This window comes from Capsicum annuum, chromosome 2 (assembly GCF_002878395.1).
Source record: "Capsicum annuum cultivar UCD-10X-F1 chromosome 2, UCD10Xv1.1, whole genome shotgun sequence".
In the NCBI taxonomy this organism is placed as follows: Eukaryota; Viridiplantae; Streptophyta; class Magnoliopsida; order Solanales; family Solanaceae; genus Capsicum; species Capsicum annuum.
The window spans coordinates 98,389,832-98,405,228 of NC_061112.1; the positions used below are offsets into that span (position 1 = coordinate 98,389,832).

At 36.0% G+C, this 15,397-nt stretch overlaps 1 protein-coding gene across 1 annotated transcript in view; it reads right to left on the reverse strand.

Moving 5' to 3' along the window:
* LOC107858793 (uncharacterized protein YtfP) overlaps nt 1-13,571 on the reverse strand; it is a 17,521-nt gene extending 3,950 nt beyond the window's left edge. The window contains exons 1-15 of the mRNA XM_016703578.2: nt 13,276-13,571; nt 13,072-13,197; nt 12,790-12,849; nt 11,713-11,826; nt 11,546-11,633; nt 9,203-9,348; nt 9,028-9,129; nt 1,701-1,772; nt 1,539-1,638; nt 1,368-1,450; nt 709-786; nt 496-594; nt 343-393; nt 178-234; nt 27-68 (exon numbers count right to left, since the gene is read on the reverse strand). Of these exons, the coding sequence (XP_016559064.2) occupies nt 27-68; nt 178-234; nt 343-393; nt 496-594; nt 709-786; nt 1,368-1,450; nt 1,539-1,638; nt 1,701-1,772; nt 9,028-9,129; nt 9,203-9,348; nt 11,546-11,633; nt 11,713-11,826; nt 12,790-12,849; nt 13,072-13,197; nt 13,276-13,419 (1,362 nt within the window). The 5' untranslated portion in view covers nt 13,420-13,571. The remainder of the gene's footprint in view (nt 1-26; nt 69-177; nt 235-342; nt 394-495; nt 595-708; nt 787-1,367; nt 1,451-1,538; nt 1,639-1,700; nt 1,773-9,027; nt 9,130-9,202; nt 9,349-11,545; nt 11,634-11,712; nt 11,827-12,789; nt 12,850-13,071; nt 13,198-13,275) is intronic.
* Nucleotides 13,572-15,397: the final 1,826 nt, after the last annotated feature.

The window sequence follows — 15,397 nt, forward strand, 5'->3', positions numbered from 1 at the left end:
TGTGGATTCAGATCAAGCCACATTACCTGAAAATTGAAGCCACCAGTAATACCATCTACATTGAGGACCTACAGGATTTTCAAAGAATCATAAATATATATATGGAAAGCCATAAACTGTGTCCAACATTTGCACCTGAAGCAAGAGAAATAAAATACATAAATTAGGTTAGAAAACCTCTCCAGCAAAGTATAGATGCGGATGGATCCTGCTTCCCATTGTATCAAGGTAGATCTGTTTGAAGAAGTAGAAAGATTGCAACTCTCAGGAATTAATTTAGCTAAATTGAAATGGTCTCAGCATTGAAAGGCATACAGACAGGAAGAAAGGAAAACGGATCACCTCTGAAAGTGGAATACCTCCAGCTGTGACAAACTCATCCTTAAATTGGCCCTTCATTACCCCCAAAAAAGGATGCAACAGAAAGTTTCTTTCAATCTAAGAAATGTCGTCAAAAGCAGAAGTCAGTCTGAGAAATGGGAAGAGCCATGATACCTTTCCCTTCACGCTAAATCCACAGTCTTTTAACAAAGAAGCAACAGAATTTAACAAATTATTGGAAATGGAAGACCACAGCATGTCTCCGCATATGCCCTGCATTAATTGAAAAGCAAAATAATAAAATAAAAGTGGACGTCAAACATTCTGAGAAGATATTCATATGCAGAAGCCAAAAGACATCCTTGCAACTGATGTAAACATTTTAACCTCACGATCTAATATATACTTCCAAAATCTTCTCACAACCGCAAGTTCAGAAGGGTAAGAATTCAGCACCTTCTGCCTCTGCATTGAAGAGAACAATAAGTGGTGAAGTAAGATCCAATACAAATTCAGAAATTATATGCTTTCATGTCATGATGAGATCTTCTTTACAGGAGAGAACAATCAATAGTTTCAGAACCTTTTTCTTTTGATAAGATCGATAAATAGTAATAGAACCCTAACCATAAGTACATCTCATACAATTCCGTTTATGTGGTTCAATCAATTAGTAGAACTTTCTATTGCCGCTTAACTACCTCGTATGGAACATGAAATATATCTAATAATGGGCGTGTGTAAGTAGTGAGAAGAGATGCATACACCTTTTTTTTTTGCTCTTTTAGACACAATGCTGGTACTTCAAAACAAATGAAGGACCCATATAGTTGGCCAATACATAAAGCAAGTATCTAATGTAACTTCAAGTATTAGTTCCTGTAGCTTTGTTTCTTTTGACAAAGTAGTTCCTGTAGTTTTCTTCTCATCAGCTTCCTTTCTCTCTTCCAGACATTTCCCATCTTTGAGAAAACTGGTCTATATGGACAATCATACAAGGTAATGAAAAGGTCATACACATCAATTCAGGTTAACGAATGTACTACCAAAAATTGACCCTTGTGACGAGTGAGTGCAGACTTTAGAACATCAATATGGAGATCAGGAGTAAAATCCACGCAAAGCGTACCTGGATGTGTTTGAAACTAAGTTTAGCAAGCGAAAAGGTTGTGGTACAGAGAAATGACAGATACAGAGAAATGAAGACATTTTTTTACCCTTATAGTCTGAACTGGACAGATGACGTGCCCCCCAAGAAGATAGCCTAAGAACCACAGGCCCACTGAGTCCCCAGTGGGTTACTAGCATGGGTCCTACCTGAAGATAGTATTATTGTTCTGCAGTACAAAAATTCTATCCAACCAATCAGACATGCATACCTGAGTAAGCTGTGGTATTTTCTTCTGGATGCCTTCCAACTGTAATTTTGCTTTTACTTTTGGGAATGTTACCTATTGATGACAAGCAAAATGATTACTGCTAGTCGCAGGCTTGAATATCTTTATGCACTCGAAGAGTCCAAAATGTGTATGTCGCAACTGTTTTAATAATTTCTATTATATCTATATTATTTTATTTATTATATAGAAGATCCAGCTTAGGACGACCAATGGCAAACCTGTAATTATACTCATTTGCCAGGCTAATTATCTATATGTCTTCTAGATCATTCTTCACAGTTCTATCTCGTGTCTTTTGATCTCTCAGGTCTCTCCAAGTTATCAAACCGGTTCCATCAGCTTTCAAAATTCGGGAGTTTCTCAAAGAGTACATCGGTTATACTTTGAAACAATCATTGGAGTTTATCAGAAAAAAAAATTCAGATCTGGGTCATTGCCTTTAAATGGAGTTTTTTTGGATAACCTGACTTGGTGATAACGATTTAAGATTATCCAAAAAAAATCCAATATGGAAAATAAAAATCTGATAATCAAGCTTCAACAATGGTGCATTTCGAAACTTTCCACCAAATTTTTTTTTTCCATTTGGTATGTAAATTTTGATTCCAACCTCAAAAAGACCATACCGAACCAAATTTTCAGCTTCCAATTTCGTCTTCGAAGGTTCCAACATTAAAATCTCAGAAATGCCCACCGACGCTAAGTTTCTCCTTGTAGTTGCTACTGAGTAACTTTCTAAGGTACACTAGTTTAGATGTTCTACCCTTTAAGGTACACTGATTTAGTTGTGCATAAGTTTGCGAGTGTTGATATTCGATGCACCTAGTGTTCGTTTAAGGACCTAATAATAGTACAAGTGTACTAATTAGACGGTGATTAGTTTTCCTACATTGAACATTGCGTGAATCAATAACTCATTATATTAAGACATTTGGTTCAATTTTCCTATCGTAACTCTCTCTTTCTCGTTTACTTTTCTTATGGCTGCATAGAGGTGATAAATGATTTTTAGAGCCATGGATGCTTCAAGAGCTCTTAACTACTTAATGATTAGTCTTAATCTCATAGTATTTTAAAACTGTACAAACAACTTATTTAATAGACATCTACTTGTTGTTGCGTGGAGGTCGTGACAATTTTCTACAAAAGAATGAGACTTTATTTTGTTGCTCAGTTCATGACTGCAAGATCTCCATTCTAAGCTTAATTCAATTTTCGTGTTAGCATATAAGCACATCCAACTTAAGTAGCTGAATTGAGAAAGAGAAAGGCTGAATTAAGTCTTGTAATATGTAACTTACTACAGTTGTTTTAACTGTTTTCTTTCAAGGACATAAAAAGAGAGGAGAGCGAAAAGACAATTTTCTTTCTAGTTCTTTAGGATCTAATTCATGCAGCTACACATTTTATTGAAATTTCTATAAAAACAAGAAGTTTTTCTGCTTGTTAACTAAGAAATTTTAAAGGATCCGATGGGATTGTATTAGCTGCAAAAAAGACTGAAAATACTTTTATAGCAAGTTTTTTAGTCTCCACTTGTGAGAAGTGTTTGGCATAGACTATATCAAAGATATGCTTTTTTTTTAATAACCGTGGTGTCCGGGCCAGCTTGTGCGCACCTCGACTAATTCCACGGGATACCTGCCACCTCCCACTAGCAACAGGTACCAGGTAACTCTGTCCACCAAGGCTAGAACAGATGGGAAGAAATCACCTAGTGTTTGTCTATGTTGGGAATTGAACCTGAAACCTCATGGTGCTCAACGCAACTTCATTGAACCACTAGATTACACCATTTGGTATATCAAACATATGCTTATTATCAAAGTATAGATCACACTTGAAAAAAAAAAGATAAATATTTACTTAGCAATCGATTTTTTCTCATGAAAGTTATAATATTCTCATTATAAGAATATTGATGTATTTCAATTGTAACATATTTGTGTTATTAAATTGATTGTATCTTCACAATCAATTTATGTTCTTCTATTCATAATCAGTTTATGAGTCTAAGAATATGTCGACACTTGATTAAAGCTTGCAGGATTCATACTACACTGAATTTTGAGAAATCTTAAATAGTATAGGTATTTTTACAACATCCACTATTTTAGTTTTTTACCGTGAGAAAGATGACAATGATAGAAAATTAGGTATTATGAAACAAATTAAACGATACACCTGAAGATCTACTTTGAACAGACAGAGAAATTAGTGAGTGGTCTATACTTATTTCGTATTGAATTCAATTACCGCTACAGGGTAAAGAGTGGATACCAATGGTCATACTGAATATGGAGTACATGTGATATATGGAGCCCATGTATGCTTGGTAGCGTGACTGGTCAGTTGAACAACCTTGAATTCACTTCACAATGTGGTGAGAGCATAAAAATCATTCTGAAAAGGTATGTCCGTTACAAGCATAATCTTCAACATTTTTATGAGCATTGTCTGAACAATGATCTTAGTATCGGCTTGATTGGATAGTATGTCTTTTCTATGTTGTTATCAACCTATTTGGAAGCTTAAGATACTGGTTTGATCCTTGAAAATTTCTTAACTTAGACTAATTATAATTTTTAATCTTTATTTTCTCTCCGATATGATAAGATAAGAATTAATAACTAGAAAAACCTATGTTTAGGCTGAAGTTTGATAGAAATGAGGTATCTGAAACTTTAATTTTCTTGATTTACTTGGTCAATCTCCTATTTCTCAAGACTGTAAGCAATATTTGTTATCTATATGCTCCACGTGTATCTTGCGGAACAGATGAATCTGACATCTAGACATGTTTCCAGTGAGGTAGAAGCTTATGAAGAAAATCAGGAGTTTTTCAAAAGGTTGATGGTGAAGGATCAAATAGAGAGATTCAATGATTTGCTTGAAAGACAGGTTGAGGCAATGTAGATGAGTCTTTGGCCGTATACTTTTCACACACTGTGGTTCCTGCGGGGTGTCACGAACTCCCCCAAACCTTCTTTGGATTTTCTTAGTTTCAGAGTCAGTGCAATTAGGTTAGTTTGTCTTCTCGCAGTTATGCAGTCCTACTCTTAAACGTTTAGGAAAAACTCTTACTCTATAGGTCATGTTGCATATATCTTAGGCGGGATGGTTCAAAACATCATCCTCGCAATTAGGAAGCCACCATTTTGTCAAAGATTACAAACCTAACAACATACCTTTTATGTGGAGATTGATGTGAATGATACGAACTTAAACATATAATAGATTTGGAGCAAACAAACTTATCATACTCTTTACCCTTCTTATAGATGAATATCAATCAAAACCTGCAAATATCCAAATAGTAATCTCAACTCTCCAAAGCCTACAAAACAGGTGGCGGAACATTCGTGCAGCCCATGGAGCCGAAGTTATAGAACACTTAGTTTCTTTAAAGTCACTCATGGATATTCAGGACAATGAGATACTTACAAAGTTGTTGGTCGAATTTTGGAACCAGACCACCGTGACTTTTCAATTTCCAGATCTTGAAATCACCCCTACTTTGGAAGACGTTAGAAGCCTCACGGACTTGTCTCTTGAAGGAAGAATATTGTTGGCACCATCGGCAATGTCCAAAAATGGTTTCTTACATGGTTTGGGTTTGAGTGTAGTCCACGCCCCAAGAAATATTGAAGGTGATTGGGTTAACTCGAGCTATCTGTTTCACAGATTTGGATGCCAAAGAAGCTATGACAATCACCGATATGACTTCGCCTGTAACAGAACAAAATAGGAGAGTGTTCGCCCCATGGCCTTTGCTTTCGCTTTCTTGGGAATTATGGTCTTCCCCAGAATAAGGGGTCATATCAATGTCAACTTGATGCCCTTCGTCTTTACTATGTTTACCAGTTCCGAAAGATTGACGTTAGTACCACTGTTGCTGGCAAAATTGTTCAGAGCTTTGTCCGCTTGCTCTAAAGGGGGTGATTTCTTTGGTGGATGTAACTTGTTGCTACAAGTTTAGGCCATGGAACATTGCTATCAAAGAGCGTCGATCAACGACAACTCAGAGTACATCCACAATAGGATACAAAGCCATGAACGGAGGTTGAGATTTAGGGAAGTACAAATAGGACAGGAAGGAAAGCAGGCTTATCTGACACATCTCGTAGGAGATGCCATCCAATGGAAGCTTCCTTGGATCACAGGAAGAGCATTGCTAAGGAGGTACACTAGCTATTTTATCGAGCAGATCGAGTTGGAAGGGATCCAACCGTATGCTCCACTCAGAGTCCTACGTCAATTCAAAATAGAACAAAACATCTCTTTTATGGTCGGACATGGCTACAACAGAAGTCACTTATGGAAGAGAGGTACCATTGGCCAGAATCAGAAGACTACAAGAAACATGGATAGACATACTTTCAGCAGAAATGGCCAAACAACTTGGTGCATTACAGGATATTATGCATGGAAAGTAGAAGGAAGTCCCATAATGCGACCAAGAGGATCTCTGGGCTGGTAGAATATGACATGGTATGTCAAGTAACGAGTGAAATATCACCTCACATGTATCTCACCACCTCCATGTATCAACAGGTCATTCCGGGATCAGTTGATGACATGATACCTCCCGACAACGATGATGACGTACGGGAAGGCATAGAAGAGGAACCTGAAGATCAATCCGAGAACAGATCTCTAGTGTGCCTTGAAAAAATGATCCAGACTACCTAGATTGGCTGATAAGGGGATTTCACAGAACACCACTTGGATCTTCATTTGGGTCTAGATGATGATGACGACGGCCCCACATGGCCTTAGATTGATGATGACGACGGCCCCACATGGCCTTAGATTATCCTTTCTTATTGCACTTTTTTACATTCCTTAAAGAGCTACATGGCTAATCCCATTGTATGCCTTTGCGGCCACCCATGTGCTTTACTTTTCAAGCTTTCATTGCTCTATTTCATTGTATTCTTTTGAAGTCGTCTTTTGCTTAATGAAAGTCATGTTTATCCCAAATCCAAATATGTTTAAATGGATCATTTATCATCAAACTGATTGCAACGTAAACCTACCCCTAGCAAAAAGAGGCTCCATATTAGGACGCATTTTGAATGTCGCCAACTTGGCGTATATATGTATTACATCTTTCAATATTTCCCAAGCTAACATAGTTTTTCTTTTTCTTTCTTTTCTTTTCCTTTTTGTTATTATTAATCCCCAAAAAAAGAACGTTGATTTGTATCGCCTTGCAAACTAACTGAATCACAATACAACCTCCGATCTAAAGGAAAAAATGACCGAAGAATCCAACAACACCTTGATGGTGTTGAAAGTTCCTAAAAGCTGATAGATACTCAAAACGAAGAACAAATCACCAACGTGGCACAAGATATTGAGATCCTAAGGAAGAACTGCGCCAAGTGCGGGACTTGACTAAGCTTATGGCTGCTACCTTCCTTGCTCACTTCAAATTTCCAAATGTTGAACTACCTCCATTCACTTCTGTCAGCTTAACAAACCCACGTACGCAAACACCATATGTTCCCACTTATAATCAGGCTCCACTTGCTCCTCTATCCGACGATGCATATTCCTGAAATGACTCTGATGGCTTTTTCTGTATGTTAACCAATACAAACCTATCAGAGGTGATTTCGGTGTTATACCTGAAGTGATTCATGAAATCTTCAGCCCTTTCCTACCAATCACGCCACTTGGGAGGATCTTGGCTTCCCCTAACAAACTTCGAATGAAAAACTTCATCCTCAACTTCTCATTCCTTCCTACGCGGATCAGTTTGTCGCAATAGGCTCCCAGATATGCATGAGGATCACCCTTTTCATCAAATACATCAAACTTTGGTGGTTTGTACCCGACTGGCGTGTCGATATCTAGATGGATGCATAAGTCATCATAATCCAAGTTCTCAATTCCTCAATTCCTATGATGACTTCCATGTTTCTAAATGTCCTCTTCAGACTTTCGAGTTGAGCTACTATCGACCTATCTCCATTCAATTGGACATCCTTCTCCAATCCTACATACTGATCGACCTCATATAGGACTTTGACAGTCAAAGGTGTTACAAAAGTAGGACTTCAGTAGCATATATTGGTGGCATAGGTATCTCGCAAGTGATGTGTGCCTCAGGTATATGCTTCACTGTTGAGTGAACTGGAATGGTGAATTTCTGAGTAGGCAATGAAAGATCAGAGACAGCCCTAGCGGCGGGTAGATGAGCAAGTGGAGCTTGAGCATTAATGGGAACATGTGGTGTTTGCGTAGGTAGGTTTGTTAAGATGGCGGAAGTGACTAGAGGTAGTTCAGCATTTGGAAATGGGAATTGCGCAGGGAAGGTAGCAGGCTTAAGCTTAGTCAAGTCCCGCACTTGGTGCAATCTTCCTTTAGGATCTTGATTTCTTGTGCCATGTTGGTTATTTGTTCGTCATTTTGAGTATCTATCAGCTTCCTGGAACTTTCGGCAGCATCTATCAATACCATCAAGGCGTAGAAGTCAAAGGAATTTGATCGATGGTGGTTCCAGTTGTAATATCTGTCCATTCTCCACTCTGAGAAATTTGGGAGTAAATATAGGAGAGATAAGGGAAAGTCGGGAAAAGGTCAGAGCTTTTGACGGATCGCAAATGAGCGTCATCGGAGAAATCTACCTACAATTGCAAGTAGGGCCAGCTGAATTTCCCATCTTATTTCAAGTGATGGATGTAGCGTCCAGTAATAACCTGTTGCAGGGAGGCCATGGGTCCACATCCCCTCAACTCTTCATCGGTGTGTGAAGTTCGAATGGGGTCACGAAAGTTGCCATTCATGGGGAGCTCAGTCATCCCATCTATTCTGTTAATTTTGTTCCAGTCACTGAGAAGTTAGATGGAGCCGCTTTCCATACTCTAGAGATCATGGATCGATGAGAAAGTGGAGTCGGTTGAAATATTTAAGTAGGTAGAAATTCGAAACATGCAAGGTAGCAATGATAGAAGTCAAAGGAACTAGCTGTCTCATAAGACATATTTAAATGCCAGAAGAGACGAAAGAATCAATTCTCCGTGGAGATAGTTGACTGAGGATCAGAGCTATGCCATACTTAATACTACTATTAATCAGGTTGTATTTGAAAACCTATAGGATCTGAATCCAACAAAATTATTAGAAAATACTCCAAAGACATCACCTCCCAAAGTATATCCATGATTCAGGAAAGAAAGAACTATTGACAACACACAAGCTATATCTTCATTGATATGACATAAAACATAAGAAGTACCAGGCAAACACCTCAAAGACTGAATTCACTCAATTGGCTGCAAATGGTAGAGAAACCTACACCAGACAGTTCTGCTAACTTCAAGTCATCAATCTTGAAAGTGAACAGGCTTGGAACAGGTTCCACAATAGAATGACCAAGTTGAGTGGCAAGATTATAACCCTGAACAGGAAAAGATGGAAATGAAGTGAAGGAATGGATGCAAAAAGTGCTACCAACTCATTACCAAACTGACCTGCTTACTACTCCCACTAGCAATTAGTAGATAATCAGCTTCAACATGCTCCACATAATCAAGACTACGTTTCTCAAGCTTGACCGCAAACTTGCCATCACTAGTGGAAGATGCACCAGTAACAACTTTTCCAGTCTGCAACAAGACTAGATGAGGAACTGGCATATCAGTATCTTGATAAGGAAAGGGAAATGAAATACCTCATAACAACAACACAACAACATACCCAATGGGATCTGCAGAGGGTAGGATGTACAGTATGCAGACCTTACCTCTACCTTTGCAGGGTAGAGAAGTTGTTTTCAATAGACCCTTGACTCAAAAGAAATGTAACCGGCACAGGAAAGTAAGAAAGAAAAGAAGAGAACAAAATAGCAGTGTACAAAACAAGCGTAGCAACAATATTAATACACATTAGAGAAAAAGAAACTAAATGATACCTAAATCATACTAGTAGAAGTACAACAACACGCAACTACCTACTAACCTTCTACCAGAATTCTTGACCTCCATATCTTCCTATCTAAGGTCATGTCCGTTGTCCGCTGAAGTTGTGCCATATCCTATGTAATCACCTCCCTCCAGTTCTTCTTTAGCCAACCTCCAACGCTCCTAACTCTTGCTACAACCAACCTCTCGTAGCTCCTCAGTAGCATATTGTCGCACCTCTTCTTCACATGTGTGAACTATCTTAGCTCGCTTCCGGCTTCCCTCATCTTGTCCGGCATGGAGGTCCCTCCCACCTAGTCCCGTATAACTTCGCTCTTAATCATATCTCTCCTAATATACTGACACATCCATCTAAGCATCCTCATCTCCGCTACCTTTATCTTCAGAATGAGCGCATTCTTGACTGGCCAGCACTCTACCCTATTAAGTGCCGGTCTAACACCATTCTGTGGACCTTACCTTTTAAGACTTGACGACGCATTTATTCTCACATAGTACCCCAGAGACGAGCCTCCCTTTCACACCACTCCGCTCAAGTATAATGTGCGACATCATTGTCAATCAACCTGTCTCCTTGAATTATGGATCAAAGATTTTCTCTCTTAGGTATGGCAAGTGCATCGATCTTCACTTCCACCTCTGCCTCATGCATCACGTCACTGAACTTGCACTCCAGGTACTCTGGCTTAGTTTTGAGCATCTAAAACCTTTAGACTCTAGAGCCTTTCTCCAAACTTCCAACTTATTGTTAACTCCAGAACATAATGCAAATTGTGAAATACCTTACAAATTACGAAATACGTAATGTAATTGCTCGACAGTCATAGCTAAGGATGTGCATGCCCAAATAATCTGAGAGCTTGTGGTTTGAACATTTCTCTTCTTTTTCTTTTTTGGAGAACTGAAAGAAATTTTAAATTTCATTCCTTTTACTTAGCAGATGGTATTTGGATTCATTATACACCGCAAATAGGCAGATATTTTAACTCGCTATTGTAGATGGTAGAGTATTTGGATTCATTATACACGACAAATAGGCAGATATCATTCCTTAACTTCATGATGACTCAACATCTAGGTTTGGTCTATAGTAGTTTTAACAAGAAACAATTTCACACATTTCGGCATTGGATGCTTTAGGTAAATGATTACAAAGGGTATTGAGTGGGGTTAATAGTTTTGCAGAGTAGATGCTTTAGGCAGAATGATTATAGAGGGGATTGTGTTGGGTTAATAGTTTTGCAGTCTGAATAAAGATGAGCTTCATGCTTCTGTATTCCAATTTGTTTAAGTTGCCAAGTTTAATATAGCCATTAGCTTCATGATTGTTCAACATCCAGCCTTGGTCAATAGTAGTTTTAACTCTGAACCAATTTGACAAACATATTGGCAGTGAATGCTTTAGGCAGAATGATTACAAAGGGGAAAGTAGTGGATTAACAATTTTGCACTCTGAATAGAGATGAGTTTATGCTACCTTATTCCAATTTTTTAAGTTGTTACTATGTCTCCCATATTTTACATTAAGAAAGAAAATTATAGGATCACATGTTTCAAATCCCAAGATGTTCATGGCAAATACTTCGCTTCAAGTTCACCGGTAATGCCATACAAGAAGTGTCAGTGTGTACGTGTAAAATGAGATATGCAGACACACACAAGGCAACGGAAAACTTTTGCTTGAAAGGGAACTGTGACCTTAGAAGAGTAAAAAGTCCAAGGTTACTTAATCAGACAATTTAAATAATGGATGTAGCACCCCTTCCCCTGGAGAACATCTAAGGATATGAATTAAGGAGTAACGTAAATAGAAGTAAAAAGATTATGCAATACATGCTCCCAAATAACTACGAAAGAATATAGAATAAAATGTTGACCGAATAGTCTATCTACCTCCGCTCCTCTTTGCCTCAGACATGAGACAATCTATTACAGTTGATGAACTATCACTGGTGGGAAAGACCCTTCCGTCTTTCTCAATCTGAGGCAAAATCATCATAACTAATCATTAAAATCAAGAAGAAGAAAAGAAGCAACAAAAAGGTAGTTTCGGGGATTACTTTTAACGCTACACCATGATCAGAGAACCATGACATTGTATCCATTGGACCATGCGTATGGAAAAAGGAGCCTCTGAATTCCTTATGACCCCTTGGATAGTGTTCAGCCAAAATCTGTAAACGAGTTTGGTTTTGGTTGAGCTTGACTTATATGCTGCTAAAATACCACATATCTGAAGTTGAAAATGATACCCAGCCATGAGCATCTCTTAGGAAAGAAAAAAAGAATACAAACATAGTTATAGTCGTGGGGGAAAAATGAGCTCATAGACCCTCTCAAGTCTTTAATTAAAAAAAGGGGACAAGTAGGTTTCACAATATTATTAAGTTAAAAGAAATATAGTCGCTTAAACAACTAGGACAGTTGTTCGACAACTGCATTAATCGTCTCAACAACTATCAAAGTTGTCGAACAACTTTGATAGTTGCTGAGACAACTTCTATAGTTGTTGAGACAACCTCTTTAGTTGTTGGAGCGAAAATGTTCAAAAAAATAACTGAAAATAAATTTGACCCTTTTACCTAATTTTTAAAACTTGAAGGACCCTCACTTAATTGAGAAACTTGTTTGTCCCTTTTAATTCAAAGTCCCTTGTCTTGGCACAGTTATTTTAGTTGATTTTATAATTCTAATGAGCTACAGCCTACAGACAAGCATCCTACTCAATCAGTATAGGCGAATGCAAAATCTGGCTTGAGTGAGTTCAGACATAAAACAGAAAATACTATTTCAACTCAATTATTTATTTTGTATCTTCAATTTGTCATGTGCAAAGTGCCTAGGCTAAAAGGCATTTATGTTCAAATCCCTAAAGTATACAATCTTTGGAATTATAATTGCAGTATCTTCTGAAATGGCTTCTGATATAAAGTTGAAAAAATGAGAAATTCAATGTCAGATACACCAGGAGAAGCAAACAAATACATTGAATTCTCCAACCACCAAGAACAAAAATTACTCATAAACAATAGTCCCTCTTCCACAATTGCCATAACCTAAGAAATTTAAACTTTTGACACCGATTCTACAAATTACTAAGCATAGACCATATCTTTAAACTGAGAAAAGAATTTTACCTTATTGTCAGGACAATGCCCATTAGTCACATTGCAGCGACCTCCTCCAGAAATTTTGACCTGCCAAAACAAAAGAACAAAACATTCCTTGTTGGAAACAAAATGCAAATCCTCAACAATAATGAGCAAATGCGAAATGATACAACATTCTTAAAGTTTTTTAGAAAAACAACTATGCTTCAACCTCAAACAACTATTTCCCATATAAGTAAAAAATGAAAAAATTGGAGAAATTTTGGTGCGTTGATTATGAGAAGAGGGGAAAAGGTAGCACTCACTAACCTTAGATAAAGGTTTAGCTTTTTCGATAACAACAACTTGAAGATTAGGAGCGAGAGCTTTGGCCCTGATAGCACCGTAAATTCCAGCTGCTCCGCCCCCTACTACTACCAATAGCTCTTCACCTGACTACTTTACCAAAAACACAAATGGGTTAGGTGTATATATATACGACCATAAGTCGTACATTACTAGTATCAATGTTACCTTTGGAGCAGCTAAGGACAAAGTAATTGTACTAAATTTTCTTCTTCCATTACTAGGGATTGAGCAGGGGTAGTTTCCTATGAGAGTTGAAGTTTGAGAGGCAAATCCAAGACGAAAAATGAACCGCTGCGCTACCAAATTCATTGCACATTCGTATGTAGTTTGCTCTAGGCAGACGATGTAATACTTTTGAAACTTTGTTTGGGGTCCTTTGGTAGAGTGTACCAAGGGGTTGGCTGGCAGGAAGAAGGAGGAAGATAACTAATCAATTAGGGGTCGTTTGGTAGGAAGTATTAAAAAAAACAGTTTATGTATTAAGTGTGGTATTACTTAATACTATGTTTTGGTAGAATTATTGACCTATATATTACTAATATCATGTATTAGTTATACACCCTATATGGTACTATAGGGTGTATTACTAATATATCCCATATGATGGTATTAGCAATATATGAGTTTTAATACCATGGATTAATATGTGTAAAGGCAAAAATATCCCTCAAATTTTTTTAAATATTTTTTTATTTTCTTAATTTTATTTTTTATATTTGTACTGATAAATTTATTTAAATAAATTAGTTTACAAATTTTATTATTATTTACAAAAATGCCTCAAATTTCATTAATTTTTTTCTAAATCTTTTTCAATTTATTCCATGTGAGTTACTTCTTTTTAATTTATCAAGATAATAATATCCCTCCAAATAATTTTAGTCATAAAAAAATTACTCCATTAACTTAAAAAAATACTTATTGATGAAAATTCGAAAATAAATTGCATGATTGCATACTAGCTTTAATTTTGTAAATGGGATATTCATAAAAAAAAAAAAAATTCTACTTAGCTTTAACACTCTACCGAACACAACTTTATGTTAATAATAATTCTATTGTCTCATTCAAAAGTTACACGTACCCCCTCCAACTTAAAAACACCACAAAATGGGAACAACAAGCAAATAATAAAGAAATAAATAAAAGATAACCCCCCAAAAAAAAATTGCAAGTGAATGATTAAATCTTAAAATTATTTCAAAGTAAATAATTAGTTATCTTGTTCATTTTTTTATTTAAAAAAAAGAATAATAAAATTTTGCAAAGAAAATACACAAAGTTATAATATGTTGAGGGTATTTTTGTAAACAAATAAATATTCTTTTTAAAATATAACAATACATATTGTTTTCAATACATCAAACCAAACACTGCATAAAAAATAATCCCAGTATTACTATTCCCAGTATTACTAATCCCTGCACTACTAATTCCAGCATTACTAATACAGGCTATTCAGTATTATCTTATACGCTCTACCACTGTAGTAAAATAATAGTTTCAAAAAAAAAAAAAATTATACCTTGTTTGGTTGGCAAATTCGGGATAGATAAGTTATCCCACCCTTTGAATGGTATAAGTGATCCTAACATATATTGCCTTGGGATAAAGTCATAAAATGGCAAAATTATCCTCCAAATCCTTTGATTATTACTTTTCAAATATATATATATATATATATGGAAGAATTATATATAAGAGAGAATGTGAGATTTTGATAGTCTTTACATTAAATTTTTTTTTATCAAATTTATCTCTAATTTAAATTTTAATTACTCTATAAATTTTCATTCATTTTAGTAAATTTGATCAATGATATGGGCTTATTAACTGCTACAAAAATGATGAATTGTGAAAAAATGATAGTGACACAATAAAAATTATTTGTACAATCAAGTTCAAAATTGATCCAAAGATGTATTGTCTTTCTACTTTGTAGAAATGTTTATTAATCTTTCTTCAATTTTTCATTATTTCTTTATCATGAACAAGTAATTAACGTATCTTGACATTTTCTTTCTAACTCAGTGCATGCTTAATTATTAAATAAAAAAAAATTATTTTATATATAGCTAAAAATGTTTGAAAATTTAAATTTTAAAAAATATTTTTTAAAATTTAAAAAATGAAAAAATAAACCTTCAAATATTAATGATACTATATAATGAAAAATGAGAGTAATTCTTTTTCACAGTTTTTGAGAATAATTTAAAAAAAAAATGAGATTATCAACATTTTATAGAATTTATGACAAAATAAATAGTTTAACATGAACTATTAAAGT